Source organism: Aythya marila (genome assembly GCF_965140915.1).
Source record: "Aythya marila genome assembly, chromosome: 2".
Taxonomy (NCBI): domain Eukaryota; kingdom Metazoa; phylum Chordata; class Aves; order Anseriformes; family Anatidae; genus Aythya; species Aythya marila.
This window is the reverse complement of record NC_139043.1, coordinates 28,904,599-28,926,982: the sequence shown is the minus strand read 5'-3', so window position 1 is coordinate 28,926,982 and position 22,384 is coordinate 28,904,599. Positions and strand designations below refer to the sequence as shown.

The 22,384-nt window shown below is 35.9% G+C and overlaps 1 protein-coding gene across 1 annotated transcript in view; it reads left to right on the top strand.

The window, feature by feature from the left end:
• THSD7A (thrombospondin type 1 domain containing 7A) overlaps positions 1-22,384 on the top strand; it is a 287,238-nt gene that overhangs the window by 244,018 nt on the left and 20,836 nt on the right. The window contains exons 16-20 of the mRNA XM_082755177.1: positions 11,347-11,525; positions 15,303-15,448; positions 16,955-17,108; positions 17,932-18,073; positions 18,549-18,664. Coding sequence (XP_082611303.1) covers positions 11,347-11,525; positions 15,303-15,448; positions 16,955-17,108; positions 17,932-18,073; positions 18,549-18,664 — 737 coding nt within the window. The remainder of the gene's footprint in view (positions 1-11,346; positions 11,526-15,302; positions 15,449-16,954; positions 17,109-17,931; positions 18,074-18,548; positions 18,665-22,384) is intronic.

Genomic DNA, 22,384 nt, shown 5'->3' with positions numbered 1-22,384 from the left:
TGTATATTCAGATGATCTAGGTAAATACCTAGATCTTAAACTCTCATGGAACAGGAAACCTCTCTTTAAGCTTTGAGTACAGTGTTCTGTAGTTATGTTCTCAGCTGTTTGCTTACGGTGTTGAGGCCCACAGAGAATTAGGCCTGGTTTTGTTCTTTTGTATAGTCTAAAAGAGCATGCTAAGCTTTCTAGGCCTGAGTGGGAGTGTTTGCCAGCTTTGTGGTACCACAAAAATATCAAACCAAAAAAATGCTCTCTAATGACCAGCAGCTGTGTGAGCACAAATGTGCATGGGCTTGGTTGTTGTCCTGAGGGAATTAGATAGGTCTTCAGAAAGCTGGTAGTGAAAGCTGGAAAAAGCTGTGGAACAATCTGAATTGGTCAGAAGCTACCATTATAAAATACAACATTGAAACTGTTTCCTTTTTTTTTTTTTTTTTTTTTTTTTTTTTTTTTGATTCTTTTTAACTTTAACTAAATGTGACCCCATGTGAGAAATACATATTATTTCAGCATTGAGTCCAGAGTGACCTTGGTCAGTGAAAAGTAGAAAGAATATAGTAAAATAACTGAAGTCCATGGGAAGCCAGAGTGGCTGATGGCCCAATGCAAGACCTTGTTGTTGACTTGAATAATGGGGAGGGACTCATTTTTTGTGACAACAGCTGAGGGAAAACATGCAAGGGAAGCAGCAGTTGTCTGTCCAAGGGCAAATTATGAGTACTGTACATGACAGGTAAAGTGCTGCTTCAGGTAACTTGCAAAAAGAAGTGGGAACTGTTTGTTTGCATAGAAAAGGCCTGGACTTTTCTGCTTTTGAACCCTGGCAGTGCATCTTGAGGTGCTTGCCACAGTGGTACAAAATGGGAAGTCACATGATTATCTGCTTCCTTTTTTTGCAGTAACCTCATAAAACCAAAGAGAGGTAAAATATCTCACAATATATGACTGGTGGTGAGAGTTGGATATTCCAGATACCAACACACTGTGGTATACAGAATTTTATGTTACACAGCTCAGGTTTCCCACCACACGTGCTTTATTTCTTTCTGTACAGTATGCAACATCCTGCCTTTATTGCAATATTCCTCTTTGCAGCAGTGATTAATAAACATATTTAACTATATTTCTATGTCTTTACAATGTCTATTATAGAATAATTTGAGCTGAATGTGTTTTTCAATAACCATAATGATAGCAAATAGCTTAAACCAAAGCTTTAAAAAATAATAAAAAAAAAATATTTCTGTATCAAGAATCAGAGAGAAAAAGGAAGAAAAAAGGGAAATAAAGCCTTTTCTCAACCATTTTTTGTTTACCGTTATAACTCTTCCACTCTAATGGATTTTATCAGTGAATGTCCCCTACACTGACCGCAGTGACCACAATGAATAATGAAACAGTGGAAAAGCTACTGACAGAATATTCCTATTGTACCTGCTATACCCAAGACTACCGTTTACATGCCATTAGCACTAGTAGACCCCAGAGAGACTCTTCCCCAAAGATAAAATAGCTTTGATTTTTTTTTTTTTTCCACAGTTCCCATTTTCCCCATTTTTTTTCTCACTGGAGATTTGAAGTCTCTTTTTTTACTCTTTGTAAACTGGAAAGGTTTTAGAGTCATTGCTATATTTACTCTAGATTGGAAAGCCTGAAGCCTTTGGTTTTCGTTCCTTTGTGTGTGTGTGTGTGTGTGTGTTTGATTTTGTATGAATTTTTATTATTCTTGTTTCTTTTTAAAAAAATCTTAGGGTATCTGGTTCTTTGATTTTTTTTTTTTTATTTTTTTTCCCTGTTTCATTACATGTTTTTGGTAGTGAAGCACAAGGCATCTATGTGTGTTTTCTCATCAGTTCCATTTAAGGGAGTGACTGTGTTTCTCTTATCCATGGTGTAATGCATAGGCAGATGAAGCCTGGAATTGCTGTTGAACAAATCCTGCATTCTTTGAGCATTCTAAAATCGTTTGACAGGAATTTCAGGTGTACAGGAAATGAGATATTTAATCTGACCCTGATGCTAAGGAATTGAACTCATGCTAAGGAATATATTGCTAAAATTATGGTTTCCTTTCCAGTAGCCTTTCTAGAACAAAAATCTATTATTGATAGGTGTTGTATACATTACAGACTATTTCTAAGACTTATCTAATTTATTTTTTGCCTCCAGCATTTTTCAAGGTTTAGCATACCTTTGCAGTTACAAAGGGTCTAGAACAGATGATATAGATGTTTCAATCTATTTTCAGTGTATGTTTGCTGCCTTTTCTGAATATCTGCTTTGTATTCATGGATTATGTTATGATTTGTTTTTATTTTCCTGAACATGTATAAGCTGCTGTTTTGCCAGTTAAATCTTACTTTATATCTTTCTAGTATTTATGATGTTTTTCTTGCTGTTTTCATGCCTTTGGTATATGACAGTTCTTCAGTTTGGCATCATCTCTAGATTTCAGTGTGCTATATGTTTTTGTCTTTAAGAACAAATGTAAAAGCTATATTATGCCAAATCAACAAGGGACTTCTGTGGTATCACAATGGTTATCTCACCTGCTAGCAAATAAAAGTGCCTTGTAACTTCCCATCAATCTGCTTTTAGTTTTTCAAGCTAAACTTGACAGGACTCATAACTCAAGCCTGCTTGGTTTATTTTTGTAAATTCTAACATAGTAGCTTATTTCCCTGTGGAAATGGTAGCATTGAATTTTTCACTAATTTTATACCTAGCCCAAGGTAGAGTAAGGTTTGTCTGCTATGTTGTCTGCTTTGTTCAGATATCTGTTTTACTGTTAGTTCTTGTGATTTTTTTATTTCTTTTCCAAGTAGTACAGTATGTAATCACAAATGGGATATGATTTTGCAAATTAGCTTGGACTAGAAAAGAAATCAAGGTCATTATTTAAGGGAAATGTTTTTTGTGTAGTGCCCAACTTTTACTTGAATTTCTGTTATCTCATGACATTATGAGGTAGGAAATGGGGGTAATTGTACTTCTTCATTTGTGACAGCATTCCCTAAATCTGACAAGAAGGGCAAGCTATACCCACACTGATGTTACTAATATATTATGGAATATGTCATGTGATATACTGAAATGACACAAGAAACTCAAATTGTAAGACTGTCAAAAGTTTTATGTAAATACTGCCGGGTAAATTTATGAAGCCATGAATAGGTTTTTGTTACCAGTCATGCTGTTTTGAGTGAGAGGAATCAGAAGACAGACCTACTGTGCAATGCCAAAAAATTCATAAGCTGTTTGTTTTGAAAAATGTGTGTTTCTAATCACAGTTCAGTTGACTTCCTCAGAGAAGAAAAGGTGAAAAGGAACAGAAGAGTAAATACTTCAGAGCTCTTTTTCCTGCTTGACACATCTAAATTCAAAATATTTGAGAAGAGGTAACTAACAGTTTCAAAGAAACTGAGGAACTAAAGGAAGGGCGCAACACAAGGAAGGCCCCTAATTTTGTAAGAGGATTCATGCAATAATATTCACAATTTTGAGTGTAGCTACAAAATCATAAGTGTGAATGGGTTTCTCAGTAACTCTGGAGTGCCTGTAACTATAAAATAAAGAAAGGCAAAGTGTGGTTAGATCTGTTGTTACTGCTAGGTGCGAACACTGGAGGGACAGGGGCAGAGTCCTTCCAAATAGGGTCCTTAGATTTCAGTAGCTTAACAAGTACTTCAGAACAAATCCTAAACTAACAGCTGTAAATAGACTTAAGTTTCAGCTGCAGAATGAAAAGATGATTTTTCTTATTTTGTTTTTATCTGGTGGTTTTTTTTTTGTTTGTTTGTTTGTTTTTTGTTTGTTTGTTTGTTTTTTGTTTGTTTGTTTCCAGCATTATATATGCCTAATATTTTGATTTTTCATTTCTTTTTCTTTCCAAACTTAAGCTACATTTATTGGTAAATAAGTAAATACCATTCAGCAGCCATTTAAAGTATTCTTCCTTTGTTATTTTTCAGCCATATCAGTTCTGCAATCTGTGGGCAGGTGCTAACAGCTGAGTCTTTTCGGCAAATGTGGCAGTGTCAGATCAAAATGTTAACTGACCTGTTGTTTACCTGTTTTTCTTGATGGAGTATGTATGAACTGCCCTTTCTTTGGTTTCTTCTTTGTTTTATTACTACCTAGGTAATTTTACTGGAGAAATACTAAAACACACAGTTCACTTGATACTCACGTCTAAGGCTGTTGATTTTTCCCATCAGAAAAACAGCAGGTTTCATAGCTTTATCCTTGTCATCACTACTATACTAGAGCTCTGTGGGTAATGACAGGTATCTGCCAACAATCTGTTCTGACGTCTTTGTGAAAAAAAAAAAAATCAAAACAGAGTCTCTTCATGGTCCCTTTAAAGTGTATCTTGGAATTTTCACGACACCAAAATCAAACGCACACCACTGTCATGCTTATGAACTATACTGTTTACAATACTTAGTTTTCCTCCATCGTACCAATTGTAAATCATGACCCACATAAGCTTGGATGTGGTTGTGTATGTGTATAGCAAAAGCAACACAGTAGCATGACAGACAGATGCAGTGTTTTTATATAGGTCGTGTTACCCTTCTTAATTCATGTCAGTTTACTGCTAAGACCTTAGGCACAGTCAACCAGTCCAGGATAGTTTGTCTGCTGCCTTATTAGTGTGAGATTATTTCCCCCTTTAGCATTAATTAAATGAGATGCATTGATTTGTGCTGACTCTACAAAGCCCTCCATGGCTACAAGGCAGGGGATTAGAGAGGAGTATCTGCGTATCAGTGAATACTTTTACAACAGCTGCTGGGAGTATCAATGTGAATCAAGGAATTATGTATTTAATTGCTTGTGTGCGTGATAAAATAAACTCTCATAGGTTGTAAGTGTCTGCATTGTCTAAGATAACAATTAGAACTTGCTGTATCTATTTGTGTTAGGACTTCTTAAAAATCTTCTTTTACACTTTCGGTATTCTAACCTAAAGTTATGCAAATTTACCAACAAATGATGACAGTGTTAAAATTTAGCTGAGATTTTCTGTTGAGTGTTTATTCTAAAATAGATGTATTTCCCATAGGACTTTCTAATAAGGTATGATAATGGGCTTATGTTCTCAAAGTGGTATTAGGATACTTTGCTATTTCATAGCCTGTATCTCTTCTAAGATTTTTTATTTTTTATTTATATATAATAGATGCCATATTTGTCCATCCTATTCTGTATTCTCTTGGAATACACTGTTGTGCCTGCTGCCCTGCAGTAGCATAGGCCTCTGCACTATGGTGCCATCACGTCTGCTCTGTCAATGGCACATCAGTCATGAGGCAGTAACCCATCAACCCAAAGACCTGTGTTTGGTTCAGCAGAGACAGAACTGCTGATGAAGAATAGGGTTAAGTATTAACAATTGCTCTCAGATTTTGAGCAATTGATGGACAATGCTGGGGAGAGGGAGGGGAAGGACAAAGAAAAAAAAAAACATACACGCACATTTGGAGTCCCATCTATTTTTCCATGGCTAGGCAGAAGTATTAATATTCTCAAGAAAGACATATATATTCTGTTACAGGTGAAATACAAAGAATTGTTGTTTTATTTTATTTTATCCTGGAAGATGAGATCCTAGGACTTTGTATTTCCTTGAAAAAAAATATGTTTAAGAACATAGCTATTACTCTGACTGCTTTTTTTTCTTGGAAACATAACATGACATTTTATTCATAAAAGCAGTAGAACTCTTGTCAGTCCTAAGGACAAAAGAGTTCATGTAAACATTAAAATGCTCTTTATGTCTGCACCCTTCAACCCAAGTAGTGGGTCTGTTCTTATACATTGAAGGTGCAGTTTGTGGGGGAAAAACTGGAATCTTACATCCACCTATTTAACCTGCTTGGTCATTAGACTAAGCACGAATTCCATTAAAGTCCTCCATTATACATTATCCATCACATCTATTAATTACTTTGTTCTAGGAGTCCAGATTTTATAGCCAATTAGCAATGGACAGTAAACCTTTCCTTTTAATAATGATTTCAATTCATACATGTAGTAGTTTAAGGCATTTGTTAACTCATGGTTCAGTAATAAATATTTAATGATAGATTAGCCACAATCTCATTCACAAAAGACAACTGCTCATTTCACAGCCTGGTGAAGTCCAGCTGATAAAGAGCTGAAATAATTGAGAAATAACTGCAGTGGGAAAAAGAATAGACCTTAGGAGATGGACGTTTCTTTCCCATACCCTTTGGGACCATGTTGACACAAGGCTGTGTACCAGAGTATCCCAAGATCTCATCTCTTCAACAACGCTTGTATGTTGTGAAGAGAAAGAAGAGCTGCAGGCAGTGTGCAGTGTTTTCTGTCAGGAGGAGGAAAACCAGCAGGCAAAACATGACACGCTGATGTCCAGTGAACTTATCTTTAGTCTTACAGTGTTGGTTTGCTATTTCACTGTCCCTCTCTAATTTTATTACTTTCCTTTCCCGTTTTTCTTCACATCCACTTCGCTGCTGTCATTCTCTTTCCTTTTCTCTGTATCTATCATATTTCTGCTTCAGTAATTTCTTACTTGTTCTTTAAACCTCAACACACTAGCATGCCACTTGCTGTAGTTGTATTACATACTCTGTACATGTGATATAATGGTGTGATATTCCACCATGCTGACATCCGGCCCATCCCTGGGCTTTAGTGAACTGTTTCTTTAATAAGCATTTACAATGTCTAGCACAAGGGGCACTCTTTCAAGGATGATTAAATCAGTGGAAACAAGACTGAAAATTGAAAAAAGGCCCATTCATGTCCTTTTCAAATCAGAAGCTATGTACCGCATCACCAGTCTCATGTGCATGTAATCTTTGGTTTTTATGTTTCTGTGTTTTCAGTGTAATTGTCCTATATCTCAGTATGCTCTCTTCTCACTTGCTAAAATAATGTTTACAGCATAGGCAAACTTTACAAATATGAAAGGACCTGAAATATAATAAAAACAGAACAACAAAAAAAACGTATTTTTTTCAAAATTCCTGAACATCTGCTTTCTTTGATTCTCAGGGTGATTGCTATGAATTTCTGGAGATTATAATCCTTAATCATCCTGAAATTTTAAGGTCCGTTGACATCAGATGCACAGAAAGGTGTCTGAGGTGATGAAATGCTTTTCTGAAGCAGTTTCTCAATAGTGACATTAGAATGGAATGGGATCTGTCATTTGCAACAAGTAACTTTTAAAATCCAGATATCTTTCTTGGCTAGGGAAATATCTCCAAGCAATTTGAAGTCTGCTTCTGGCTAGCTTCCAATGGAGTCCAGTGGCACTTGTCTAAATGTAGCAATTGTCTAAATGCTAAATAGACTTTTGAGTGAAGTTGAAATAGCGAGGTGCCTGAGAGGAAGAAAAAATGCCAAGAAATTAATATGCCAAAATTTTTTTAATGTCAGATACAACAGGGGTCTTGTCATTTTCATTCTGCACGTTAATCACCTACAGAAATCAAATTAGATGCTACAGTCTTTTTATTATTTCCCTTGGCCTTCTGTTTTTTTTCATCGTGGGAATATTTTTAATGGTTTCACTCTGGTCAGGAGATACCTTATTAGGCTCTTGAGGGCATTGCATTCTGTTTGTGTATCACCAAGGTATTGCTTTTTGCAGGATGTTTATTTCTTTTCCCCCCTTTCTTTTTCTCTTCCTATGTAATGTATCTCTTTACTGTTCTTTTGACTATTTTTAAGCCATTTATTTTTCTCTTCCTTTCCCTTGTCTTTTTTTTTTTTTTTTTTCCCTTTCTTCCATTCCTCCTTAGCCTCTCTCTTCTCTTGTGTCTCCTTTGCTGTTTTGACTATCATAGAATGATAGAATATCCTAAGTTAGAAGGGATCATTGACAAGGATCATTGACTTCAACTCCTAGATCCACACAGGACTACCCAGAAATCAAACCATATGTTTGAGAGTGTTGTATAAATGCTTCTTGAAATTTGGCAGGCCTGTTGCTTCCTATTCCAGTGCCCAGCCACTCTCTCAGTGAAGAACCTTTCCATAACATTCACCCTGAACCTCTCCTGTTGCAGCTTCATGACATTGCCTTGGGCCCTACCCCTGGTCACCAGTTCAAAGAGATTATCAGCACCTGCCCCTTGTGAGGAAGCTGTAGGCTGCCATGAGGACTCCCCTTGGTCTCCTCCAGGCTGAATGAACAGGGACCTCAGCTACTCTTCATATGTCTTCTCCTCTAGACCTTTTGCCATCTTCATAGCCTTCCTTTGGATGCTCTCTAATAGTTCTATGTCCTTATGTTGTGGAGCCCAAAACCACACGTATTAACTGAGGTGAGGCCGCAGGAACACAGAGCAGACCAGGACAATCTCTTCCCTTGACCTGCTAGCAATGCTATGTCTGATGCATCCCAGGATACGGTTGCCCCTTTTGGCTGCCAGGGCACACTGCTGGCTCATATTCAACTTGCTATCAACCAGCAGCCCCAGACCCCTTTCTGCAGGGTTTTTCTCCAGTCTCTCATCATGGATTTGTAGGCATAATCAAGAATTATCCCATCAACCAACACTTGTTAAACAAGAACTTGTTCTTGTTAAATTTCATACACTTGATGATTACCCAGCGCTCTACACTGTCAAGATCTCTCTACAACGGAGATAGTCATCAGATCTTCCTAATGTAGTTACATCCACCAACTTACTTAGTATGTGTTCAAACCCTACATCCAGATCATTCATTGAAGAGAACTGTCCCTAAAATGGAGCCCTGGGGAACCCCACTAGTGACTGGTCACCAGCCAAATGTAATCCCTTTACTATAACCCTTTGAGCCCAAACTGTCATTCATTGTGATGGTATGGTTCCATTTGCTATTTTGTAGCATCAGTTGAACTACACCTAATTAAAATGTTGTTTGGATCAACTGAAAGAAAATAAAGCAAAATAGTTTATAATTTGTCAATAATTTTAGTTATGTATGTCCCACACAGGCTCCATTTGATAGGCGTAGTTATCCAAGTCCCAAAATACAGTGATATCTTAGATCTTATACGACTGTGACAGACTGTGAAGATCTCTTTGAGATGGATTAAAATAGCTTTTAAAAAGCTATTAACATAGCTTTTAATTTAAATTAAAGTTTAAAATAGCTCAGAGGTTTATGGCAAATCTTTAAAACAAAGTTTTCCTGAATCAGCCTTGTCAAAGTTCCCTACTTAAGGGCGTACAATATATTTAAAGCAGCTTTAATTTGTTCTTCCAGACATTAATTACAGAGACAGAAATGTAATGAATGTGAAATGGCATAATTGTGTTATAGGAGACAGGCTTTTCCAGCTAAAAAAAACAAACAAACAAAAAAAAAAAACTGAGAAGTTATGTTGAAAGAAACTGTGGCCTATCAGAATCTCAAGCAAACTTATAAACAGTAAACTCTTCTGAGAGTTCCATGAGACAGTAAATAACACTTCTTTTTTCTTTTAGTTTTTTCTTTTAACTTTGCTGTTATTGTACATTTTCATTCAGTATTTTGTTAATGGTATGTACAGATGATTTTGTATAGCATCTAAGAAGACTTGTTGAATGCTCATTTTTGGTGAGGATAAAGTTTGATATTTATGAAGTCAAAGTTCAGTGTAGAAAAGTGCTTTGAGATCAGGTACATCTGATTTCTGACTAACTCAGAGATGTTGGGTAAGATGAAATGTAATCAATTTTACATCTACTACTGCAGGGCAGTCTATGTGACCTCCTCTGGTACACAAGGATACGATCTTCAAAAATATATTTTGTCTGACACAGTGTACCTTTCATACAATATCACTGAGCTGGTCCATCAAATTATGAGGTTATGAGGAATATTTAATGAACATGCTTGTAATTCCAGCTAATAGCATTCTAGCCATATTAAGGAAGATACATTTAATGAACAGTAGTTCTGTGGTACTCAAATTCAAGATGTGATCTGTATATTTATTTAACTATGTAAAATTTCCAAACAGAGGAGAGCTATCTGGAATAAAACCATTATCTGAATTTGACTATAAAATATTCCAAATATTACTGTATGTTTAACAAAAATAACTCTTATGTTTTTGTGTTTAACACAAATTGATGGAAGCAGTTAGAAATAGGTATTCAGAAAAGAAATCTTTTAAGTGTTTTGATTTTTTACATTACATGCGATTGTTGATATTGGCTGCTTTCAGAAGAGACAGAATAAATTTACAGAGAAGTACAGGTTAAGAACATAAAGATACTAACACCAGCTGTGATGAAAATGACAGTGCTTGCTTTCAAGATAAAAAAAAAATAAATAAAAAATCAGGATATGTGAGAAACATTTGAAACTATGCCAATCATTTGAAAGTGATCTTACCCATGTGTGTATTAATTTTGCAACTGTATTCATCAAAGATTTTAATTCATTTCTGTATGCACTGATCTTTTTAATCTTTAAAGTTATCATTTGTCAACAGTAAATATGTTCAAGAACTGATACAGGAAAGGGGAGGGGAGAGTTCATACACAGGTTTAGGATATAGTTGTAGTAAAAATGCAGTGAAGGCCAGCTTATTCTTTGAGGTCTTACAGCTTCTGCCATAAATATTGGCATAAATGGCACACATCGTAGAGCTATGGCATATGTTGCTTTGAAAGAAAGACATTTTCACTTGCTCAGTGAATTGAGGCTTCATGTTACTCCCTGCAGACCATGTCCTACCCCTTTCCAACCTCTCAGGACTGATGACTTATCCAAACCAAACAGCTGCATTTCTGTTCAGGGCTATTATTCAGTGTGCTACTGGGGGCAGATGGTTGTTAATCGGCAGATCATTAACGTGGCAGGCCACTCTCTTTTTCTAGCCTTAGAAAGGTCACAAGGTGTTAAGTTCCCTCACTCCAGGCTGATAAGATGCATATCTTTTGATTCAGTTGGATTTTTTATGTATAACTACAATTGACTTACTGTATTCAGTGATGGAAGGATCTTTTAATTAAATATTTTTAATTCAAAAGAGTATTGTTTTTGTGGTATAAGAATGATAAAATGAGATGGTTTAGTGTCAATTACACTGTGGCTGTCAGAAAGTTTGAGTGCTGAAATCTGGTGAATGTGAATCATAATCAGATAAGAATGAGGATGCTCAGCTGTTATTCTATCACAGTCTCCACCTATATGTGTCAATTTTCTGCAGAATTTAATTTAGCCCTAATGATGAAGAAATCTCTCTATTTGCACAGTCCTGTCAAGTCAAACTTCGGACAATCTAAATGAACTAGACGAGGGCTTCAGGGAGAAGTGGCAGAGTGACATACTGAGGAGATTTTACTTTCTTTTCCATTCATGCAGGTTATATTGAGGAAGCCTGTATTATTCCATGTCCCTCAGACTGCAAGCTCAGCGAATGGTCCAATTGGTCTCGCTGTAGTAAATCATGTGGGAGTGGGGTAAAGGTTCGGTCTAAATGGCTCCGTGAAAAACCCTACAATGGTGGAAGACCCTGTCCCAAGTTAGATCACGTCAATCAGGTAATGTTATTCATATTAACATTATTGATATAGCTTTTTCCATACCGCAGGTAACCCTTTCAACTGTATCAGGTATTGATGCAGAAAAACTACACAGCATGATGCAGATGCAGACAGAAGGAGATGGCTTAAATTTCCTCAGTCAGTGTATATGTAGGATCTGCTTTCACTGTTTAATCCTCTGCAAGAGTTTAGCACATTATCTGAAGTGTAGACTGGAGACAGTAAAACAATCTTAAATGCAGATTGTGGCAACCAAGTTTCTGGAGATATTCTCTTACAATGGTTACAGAATGTCTGATTACAGATGCAAAAACTGCTAAGATTCTTAGTGATGTTCTTCAACCATCTTAGATCAGAAAAATAATAAAAACTTCTCAAACACTCTGAGTGTTGTCTCAGTATTGTTTAAGGTGTTTTAATCAAGCTGGAGCTTGACCTTCCAGCTACTCTAGCACTCGTACTTGCAGTTCCAGTGAGGAATGTGCTTCTGCACTCAATATCCCAGTTGTCCCACTAACCACTCTTGATTTTCCAGTACAGCACAGTCAGGCTGCGCAAAACTCTTCAAATGAAACTAAGCCAGGAGACGTGATCCCAGAGCACACCAGGAGTGCTTTGAGCAGTAATGAACATTTAGTCCATGGGACCAAGTTAACACTAATCCAAGTTAAACCTCTGAAGCTTGTTTCTGCTCCTGTTTGCTTGAAGAGCTTTAGAAAGAAAAACACTACCTTTTCAATTAACTTACACTTTTCAAAGTTGATTTATATTCATATTACCATTGAATTTAATTCACTTTACCAAGACATATTGAACAACCACATGATCTTCTTTGTAAATATTCAAAGATTGGAAAAAAGTGTGCTGTCAATTGACATTTGAATAAAATGCATGTACTTAATATTATCCTATTGACATTTTGCTGGCATAGACTGAAATGGCTCGTTGATCTAATTTTTTACTTTAGGGAATGTAATTATTTCTAATTTAGAAAATAATAAGTGTTAAACTGCAACTGATAAACTAAGTTTGTGATCTACTTTAACAGAAAAGAAACTAGGAGGAAGGTTGCTGGATTTTGGTTAGCGTGTAAAAATGTTTTTAAATAGGAGGAATGTATTTCAATAGGAACAAATCATTGTCTATGCAATAGTCTTTTCCCTTTAATATTCGTATAGTACATAATAGCCTAGTATCTTTTTTGCATCGAAGGTGATTTTGCCTCTCATATGCAACACCATTGCCCTCTACTGGTACTTTAACTCGAATCTGTTGTTGCAATGTTACTTGGTGCTTAACAAACAATAACAGATGATTCAAAATGTAATTACTGTAAAATGAAATTGAAATACTGTACTTCATGAGAAGGGAGTCCTGCAGATAATGTAGTAATGTCAAAAAGTTTAGAGGCTATATCTTTCAATTTTAAATACATTCACCATCAATTATTAAGTCGGGACATCTCAGAAATGTGTGGAGGAGAATATGCCTGCATCCTAATGACCAGGGAACTGTCAGTTAATTAATTAATCCAAATCTGATCCACTATCCATTCATTTGGAAAATTAGTGACACTACAGAATATTTATTTCAATTATTAAATATAATATAGTTTTATATATGTGTATATATATATAACATGTTTACTTGCACACATACAAAACATAATGGTTAGACTAGGTCTTTGCTGGCTCAAAAACCTGGGAGATGATGTACAGAGGGGCTACACTTGTAGGCAAAGATCTAAGAATTCAGCCTCTGAGGAAAGACTGCAACATGTAGTCTGGCCCACAGAAGAGAAGATGGGAGAGAACATGCAGGCAGTCTGCAAGCATGTACATAAAAGGCTGTTGCAAAGGAGGAGGAAATAATCCATTTTCCATGGCCATCGTGGATAGGATAAAAAGCAGTAGGCTTTGACTGCTGCAAACAGATTTGGGTTAAGCCTTGGGAAAAGTTTTTAAAGGTAAGGCTAGTGGAACACGGGAATAAAGTGCTTAAGATGTCTGTCAAATTTTACGAGCAGGTTACTCAACATCTGTCAGGGCTGACATCTGTATTTTGTCGGGGGCTGAACACAGTGAATGCTAGATATCTCATGTAGCCTGTGTTCTCCTGTCCACTCCTGGGCCACACATGCTAGGGTGGCTCCCAAACCACTCTCCAGCTGAATGCAGCTTGCTCTCTACCTGCTTCACTAGGCTAAAAGTCATCATAATTACAATAATACTATAGTCAGGATTCTTATAGGATTCTATTGATGACTTTCATAGGATTGCAATTGAAGAGGCTAATCTGAGGTTGTTAGAGGAAATAACAAGGATAAGTGAATCCCTGGCTTCAGGCATTATTTGCTCCATTATCCAGCAGATGCAATCCTTGTGCTAACCAACTGTCATGGCCTGCAGTCATAGTTACAGAATGCAGGTAGGGTCCAAGTAACATCACTAAATATATGTAATGCAATATACAGTTCTGCTTTGGCTTTCTGGCAAGAAATCCAATGTTTATGTTACTGGGAGAGCTGATGAGTATGCAGGTTTTAAGTATTTCTTCTTATTCTTATAAGAAGAATTCTCATTTCTTACATATTTCACTTATCAATATGAGATGTATACAGACCAGACATTTCCCTAAACTAAGGCTTCCCTATTTTCATTTTGGAAATTCTTTAAAAGAATAAATACAGTGCTACTTCTCATGGTACTACAAGTTGTGCACTGAGTCTGGTAGTTTGCTTAATATGCATTTACACCACTGATCTTCACATCTGAGTTAATGGCTACATAGACAGCCCAAATGTTCTGACTATTCTGGTTTTGTTGGGCATAGACGTAGTGATATATCAGATTTTCTGCACATTTATTGTTCCAGGGATTTTTTTTTTGTGACTTCAGGTTTACTGAAAAACTATCAAACCATCAGTGCCCTTTTTCCATCAAAACAATGTCCTGGAAAGAAATAAAAGACTTATTCAAGAAAATGTCTTAGTTGAAGTCATAGAATATTGTCTGTAACAAAAACTAAATGACTAAAAACTATCTAAATACCTATGTTTCACTCTAATCATTCTTTCTTTTTTATCTTTCATTTTTCTTTTGGGTTCATGATGATACTTTCTTCAGGCTCAGGTAAGAGATTCTAAAATAGACAGAATCTTAACATGTGCTTCCTGATTGTGCTCCACTGTTTACATTATCTGCTTTTTTTTTTTTTTTTGTAATGTATTATTAAGAAAATGTATGAAAAACATATATAAATTAACAAGATACTATTTCAAGTCTGTATTCAAATATATGCATAATGCTAATGCTAGAACACAAAATATATTAGAATGACTTGAGGTGAGTAGAAATGAGCTGATATATATTGATATCATTTACCTTAAGCTCACCTCTCCTTAAAAAAAAAAAAAAAAAAAAAAGGGAGAGAAAGTTTACCATAAATAAATAAATAAATAAGAGTTTATATGTAAATCATATTGATGTTTCTGGTAGAAATGATACAGCATGAGTTTAGAGAAAATCAGGGAAATCAGGGAATCTGTCATTGGATGATTTTTTAACTTTTGACTTTTTTTTTTTTGTTCCTGTGGCTTTGTATTGAATACTTTATCTGTATTATTATTACAGCCCCCATATTAGCAACTTTTGTAGATGCCAAATTACATTTGTTATTCTTATTAAAAAAGAACATTAATTTTTTTCTTCTTCTATGTCAGCATGATCACTATTGCATGCAACATTGCTTGCATGCAACAAAACTGACACTCAGTGTATATTCCAGGTATATGAGGTAGTGCCATGCCACAGTGATTGCAGCCAGTACATATGGGTTACTGAGCCCTGGAGTGTCTGCAAGGTGACCAATGTGGACTTGAAAGAGAACTGTGGAGAAGGTGTTCAAACAAGGAAAGTCAGGTAAAACAATATCATTCCTCCTTCAATTTCAAGAACCTTCACTTTCAGTCATGGCTGTATTTAATTTGATGTAATTGTGATTATAGCATTAAGTTTGTCCATTTGGCTCATATAAATCAGCAACCTTCAGTGGGTGCAGTAGAACTTGGTCTACTGATTTTGAATACAGACTTTAATTTCTAGTTTATAAACTAAAGTATATGATACTTCTATGATCTATATGATAAAATGTACAATTTTAGTGCTTTTCTAAATTCAGAATGGCCCTCTTTCTATATGAAACCATGATTTAGGGGGAAAAAAAAACCACCACTTTCTAAGTACATATACATTCAGGAATAATAATTGTGCTTATTACAGGAAGGAGTGGCAAAAGTGAATAGAATAAAATAAGAGTCCATAAATTTTCCATTGTTTAGTGATCTGTTGAAGCTGATCTAAGCATCTTGTATGCTTGCTCATCATCCTAGACCTCTAATCAAAGTCTAATTAAAATTAGTCTCACATGGTATGGTACACAGCAGGTAAAGCAGTAGATTTTGTGGTTTGTTTTTTTTTTTTTTTTTTTTTTTTTGTTGTTGTTGTTGTTTGTTTTGTTTTGTTATTGTTTTGTTTGTTTTGTTTTATAGCTAACTGCAACACGGCACACAACTTGAGGTTATATATTTGAATAATAAAGCATAAGATGAATTCCATGTTGAAGGTCCCAAATTTAAACTATATGTAGTGAACTGCTAAAAGTTCTCTGTTTTCCTCCCACAAGTACTTAGGAACTGGCACATTCACTAGATTTTGTTCAAGATAACACCATTTCTTCAGTTTAAAGATTAACTTCCAGAGGGTCCTAGTCTTAATATTTGCTTGACCAACATTAGACTGCACAACTCTTCTCACGCAATAGCATCTAAATAGATTCCCATATTCAAAATACTCCAGTATGAAAAATCAGAATTAATCAGTATTTCTGCTGAAAAATAGACTTCAAAACTATCATCAAAAATGAAGAAATATAAAGATTTCATCCCTCTGGGACTAAAAACCTCTAAATTTTCATTTATCAGCCATATGAAGGAAATATATGCTCATGCTGTAAATTAGTGATTAACACTAAGAATATACAACAAAATTTTTAATATTTTTAGATATGAAATTATTCATTGAAGCATTCTCAAAATATTTTTAAACTATCCATGATTCACATTATTCTGACTTAGGAAGTAGGTTAACATCAAGTAAATCACTTACCCAGAAACTCTCAGAAAATAATTGACAAGAAATGTGTAAATTCTGTGCATTTTGTCATATGGCAGTCATCTGTAAAAACAAGGATTATTTTTGTCTCTTCAGCTTTGCTTGAATATTCATAGATTAATACCTAATTCTGTTACTTCAATTACTTGATTATTATGTGCTGACAAACTGTTAAAAAGCTTCAGAATCCTGCGGTTTATAGTAATTGTACAAAATCCATGGCAAATGCAGTTTATGTGCAGTTCTTTTTTCCAGGTGCATGCTAAACACTGTGGATGGTCCTTCTGACACTGTGGAGGACTATCTGTGTGATCCTGAAGAGATGCCACTTGGTGCTAGAAAATGTATCTTACCTTGTCCTGAAGATTGTGTCATGTCTGAATGGGGATCATGGTCTCGATGTTTTTTGGTAAGTGTACCATTCTGTGTAACATTTATGGTTTTAGAAGGATGCTTTAAAAATATATGAATTACTGTGCAAAGATGCTGAATTGAGCAGTGAGTACATGTGTAAATATTTATATTTACTGTCATCTTTGGGATCACTGATACTTGGTTGCAAATGAACTGTGCCAGTATCTTTCATTCAGTGAAGCTATTCCCAAAAAGTACCTCTTACTAAATAAAAATGTCACAAATGGGCATTCTTCAGTGTAGGGTAGGTTCTGTGTGGTGGAATAGCTTCAACTATAGCTTGTGTCTAGCTGTGATCCCCTCCGTAGCAGGAGAGTATAGTCAATGTACTAAAAACGTCACTATCCCGTAAAGAGCAAAGTCTGTAGATTAACACTGACCACAAAAAAAATAATCCTGGGTCTCCCCTTCCCTTTCTGTGAGGAATCTCCAAGTAAAAAAAAAAAAAAAAAAAAAAATAAGGTTTCAGGACCTCTGAGTATTCAGACTCTGGTGCACTGTAGTGAAAGTGAGCATCTGGAATTTATGAATGAGATAATGTCAAAGCATTGTTAGTGAAATATGAACTAGTTAGGAAAATACCAAGGTGTTATCCAGTTAGAGTATATTTCACCTTGGGTGGTACTAAGGTGAAACAGCAGACTAAATTCCCTCTGAAATAACAAGGAAATACTTTCTTATAGGCAACAACATGATCCCATTATTTTACATTTTCATTTTGTGAAGATACTTGAAAGGTTGTTACAGTATTGCTTCTGAACCCTGAAAAGGCATCAGGGTTCTGAAATATCAACGCTCTTTCCAATTTCTCTTTCAAGCCATGCAATGGAAGCAATGTTCGTGAAAGGTCAGCTGAATTGCTGAGACAACCAGATGAAGGAAAGTCTTGCCCTCCTGCCACTGAGACAGAAGTCTGCACTTTGAACAAAAACTGCTACCACTATGACTACAATGTGACAGGTATTTGGGTCTCATATGTAGTGACAGTTTAGGACTATGACTGAATTCCATTCACCTTATAGGATGTATTTTTCAGCTTTCCAGTCTTATCCAGAGCGAGCCATGGGGCTTGTGCTAAGAACTGATACACTTTATTTGATTTAGACAAAATATTACTGGAGACTTTTCAACTTTGTATAGTGTCCATGCTGTAACTGCAGGAAATTAATTTCTATTATTGTTTTGTGATTTTCGCAAAATCCATGCAGATCAAACCAAATATGAACTTTTCAGGATGACATCATTGTGCATTCCATTTGTAGTAACAGTGGCTACTTCCAAAAATGTGTAGCAGCTGGCTTCCGTGAGCATTTACATGTGTAAAAGTTCCCATGAGGACTGTTTTAGGACATCAGAATTAGAATTAAATGGGAAAGTGGATCATTATGAGTCTTATCTAAAGTTTCTACTGCCCTAATGAATTCATCATTTGCAGACTGGAGCACATGTCAGCTCAGTGAGAAGGCTGTCTGTGGTAATGGTATCAAGACACGAATGCTCGACTGCGTTCGCAGTGATGGCAAATCAGTTGACCTGAAGTACTGTGAAGAGGTGAGTGGGTACCTGTGAGTAAGCTCCTTTCTAGTGGTACTAATTAATGCTGAGCCATCTAAGCTATACAGCATGTAACCCATCATCGCCAGATGTTTCACAAAGCTATTCATGGATTGTTAAGTACCTCTGAAATGAACAGTGCCATCAACAGTGATTTTTATACAATTTCCTTTTAAGTGCCTCCATGAAGGTATGCTAATTATTATGTCCTGAAGGAAATGACTTAGAAACAATAATTAATAAAGTAGAATAAAGGTAATAAATCTTAATCAGAACACTAATCATCATTCTAATTTGATACAATTTCTGCATGGAGCTTTGGACAGGTGCCAGTATCAATCATTTACTCAATGTGTTGGAAAATATTTCTCACATGCCACTCGGCAGCTGGGTTGAATGTTAACTTCTCGTATCCAGCTGTGCAGTGCAAAAGGTACCCAAGCTAGTGTGAAAAAATGTGTAGCATGAATGAAATATTAATGAAATGGAAGAAAAAAAAGGAGAGGTAATCAGCAGATAGGAACCCTTACATTTTGAAAGACTGATTTTGCAAATGTTCAAATTATCTTCATATTTTACAAGACTGTTTTTATGGTATTTTGTGCATCGATCCTAATGTTTTTAGTCACATGGAGATAGTAATATGAAGAAAAGGGGGAAAACAACACAAGTCTTATCTGTGTAAAAATTAACTGAACTCGCGTTGGCAACCATTCCCCCACCACATCAGAAACAAAATCACTTGCAATGGGGGACTAAGGTGGAGTGCCCTCCACAGCAGCTTTGGTGCAGACACCTCTTCTGTTGGACCTTCCTGGCTAGTAGCTGCTCTTCAGGACGTGCCTGTAGAGAAAGGAGTCTTGTCAGAAGCAGAGGGAGTCATGTGCCTTGAACTATGGTTTTACAGCAATGTATTAGATCTATTTAGGCCTCTCTAACTCCCTCCTTAATCCTGGATTCTTAAATTCATAGGTTCTTAGAAAAGGCAGAAGTTTTCAGCTGAGGCTTGGCACCCAGCTTTTGTGCCAAGTTTCTCCTTACATCTTGGGATTAAAATCAAATCTAGTAATTTGATAATTTATGTCTCAGGAAAAAAATCAGGATCTGCCCACCTGCCAGCAAGTTTCTCTGAAGTTAATAGCAGAATGCATTAATGCATTATTTTAATGTTTTAATACATTAAAATAAAAATTTTGGCTCTTGGTTTATTTGTAGGAGACAGCAATATTGATTATTTCATACGAAAACATAATATAAAATATCCATCTACATTAATATTTCAGCAGAAAAAAAAATGACCTTTATTAGATATTTAGGGGAAATATATTTCTTATTCCATAAAGACATTAAATTATTCCTATTGTTAACCAAAAAATTAATTTAAGCAACATTTAGAACAAATGTTTTTTTTATACATTGAATTCTCATTGCAGAAAACCTCTGGAGCTTTCCAGCTCCAGAAGAAATGAAAGTTAATTCCCAGAGAACTAATTAGGGCAACAGAGATAACAGGGATCTCAAAAACAACTTGCCGTAAATGACTGGCAAACAGACATCACTGTGATACAATTTTATTTGCCCTGTTGATTTGCTAGACCATATAGAGATACATCTTCCTGCAGAAAGCTCTTATCCACACCCAAGTCAGACTGTTAAAGCTATTTATTGAATAATGGATTTGTAAGCAGTAGTACAGCAAGGTCAAAGGCTGAACCAATAACTGTGAGGAGTAAAACCTGTTAACCTGATTAACAAGAAAGCCAAGCTGTTCAGATCTTACCAGCCCCTTCATTCTAAAGATGTGAAAGTGAACTGTGTGACCTTCCAGGCCATGAGAGGAGAGTGCTGAAGAAATCAAAATGCGTGTACATACACCGTGCACTTCTCAGTAATCTAATCACAGGCGGTCCTTCAGGTGTGTTTTTTGTTGTTGTTGTTGTTGTTTTGTTTGTTTGTTGTTTTTTTGGTTTTTTTTTTTGCATTATAAGGGTAGTACAGAAATACTAAGCTCAAAGTAAGGTATGTGTGGTTAAAGAGACTTATGATAAGAGAAAGGTGAGATAATATTGTAATGATTTAACTCATGAAATTTCCCTGGGCTATCATAGAACTTTATATTAGCTGTCTGAATAAAGCAGATATTTTGTTAAATTTATGTGTAGATACATTTATAGAATTAAGGTTCTTGTCAATATATGCAAGGAAGGGAGATCACAGTAGCTAAACCTATTCTGATCCCTTTAAAAATGAAGGTCCCTGACTGCAATGTCTGACTTGCTTTATAATTTATGGTTCAAGAAACTAATAAAAGCCATATATTAAAAAACACCCTTCACACTGTCTTTTGACTATCACCCTCTTCAAGTACGACCATCTCCACGTCTAAAATTTCTTCTAAACTCCTGAGTTGTGGTTATTGCTTTCCTAATACATTTCATGTGATCTCATGTTTGTTTCAGTCAATCAGCTAAGAATCTAGCCAGTCATCCTGATTAGTGCCAGGATAAATCAATTTCTAGAGCTTATTTCCAAGTCCTAGTTATGTTAACATACTTCTCTTCAAACTCTCAAGACAGAGTGATATTGCATTACTTGATCTCTAGCTCCACAAAATTAGCACATGACAAGAACTCATTTTACCTTGAATACTTGAAAATAAAATCACCTAAAGCAAGCTGGCCCTGGTCATGTTTATAGGCTTATTTTTGTTCATTTACCTGAAATTAAAGATCACAAAAGCCTGAAAAGCAGCAGTTTTATTTGTATTAGTAAGCAAATGAAAAACTTTGTTTTATTGACATATAGTCTGCCTGTCAGATTACATGATTAACCTCCATCAGAGGCTAATCTGCAGTGCCAAACAGTCCTAGAAACAAATATAGATGCTTTCTGTGGATCACAGGGTTTATGGAACATGCTGGTCTGGCAGCTGGCTGCCCCTGGCGTGTATAACCATGAGTACAGAATGCTCAGCACTAGCATTTCAGTGTAACTCCAGTGTTTGGCATTCTCTAATCAGAAACCACAACTCATACAGAACTCATCCAGCAGCCCTTTCAGATAAGGGAACTACTGAACAATTTTCCAAATGTTTTCTCAGATGGATTTTGTAAGGTCTGCAAGATGAACTCTGATCCTTCAAATTGTTATAAATGTTATACCATGCAGCCCTAACACTGTTCCATACTGACACGAATCAGATGAACATATATAACAAAATGAAGGATGGAGAGGGATGAGAAAAGAATATGTGATTAATATCAAATTAGAGCCTGCAAATTGTTCCCCACATCCACTTCAGCAGCACATCAACGTCTAAGATGTGCAAATGGCAGATCCCTAGGGGTAATCTGGCCTTTGACTTTCTCCTCTTCACCTCTGTTGGGCTTTTCCTTCTGTAGTTGCTAAAGTCCAGCTGAGAAGGCCAGTCCTAAAAGAGAGAAGTCATGTTTCTCTAATTGCCAGGAATGAATTCAGCAGGCTTTGAGCCTTTGCATCAGAAGATGACCCAAATGCCAAGACAACTTCAAAGACTATTCTCTGGTTTCCTAATTATCCAAATTACAGATTATCCAAAGGTTTAAGGTATTGACTTTATGCGACAGCTAGATAATCAAGGTTATACTGTGCTACAGAGAAAAGCCAAGAACGTGTTCTTTGATGTATAAAACAGAACAGAAGTCTAAAATCTAATTTGTCTCAATATAACGTACTACA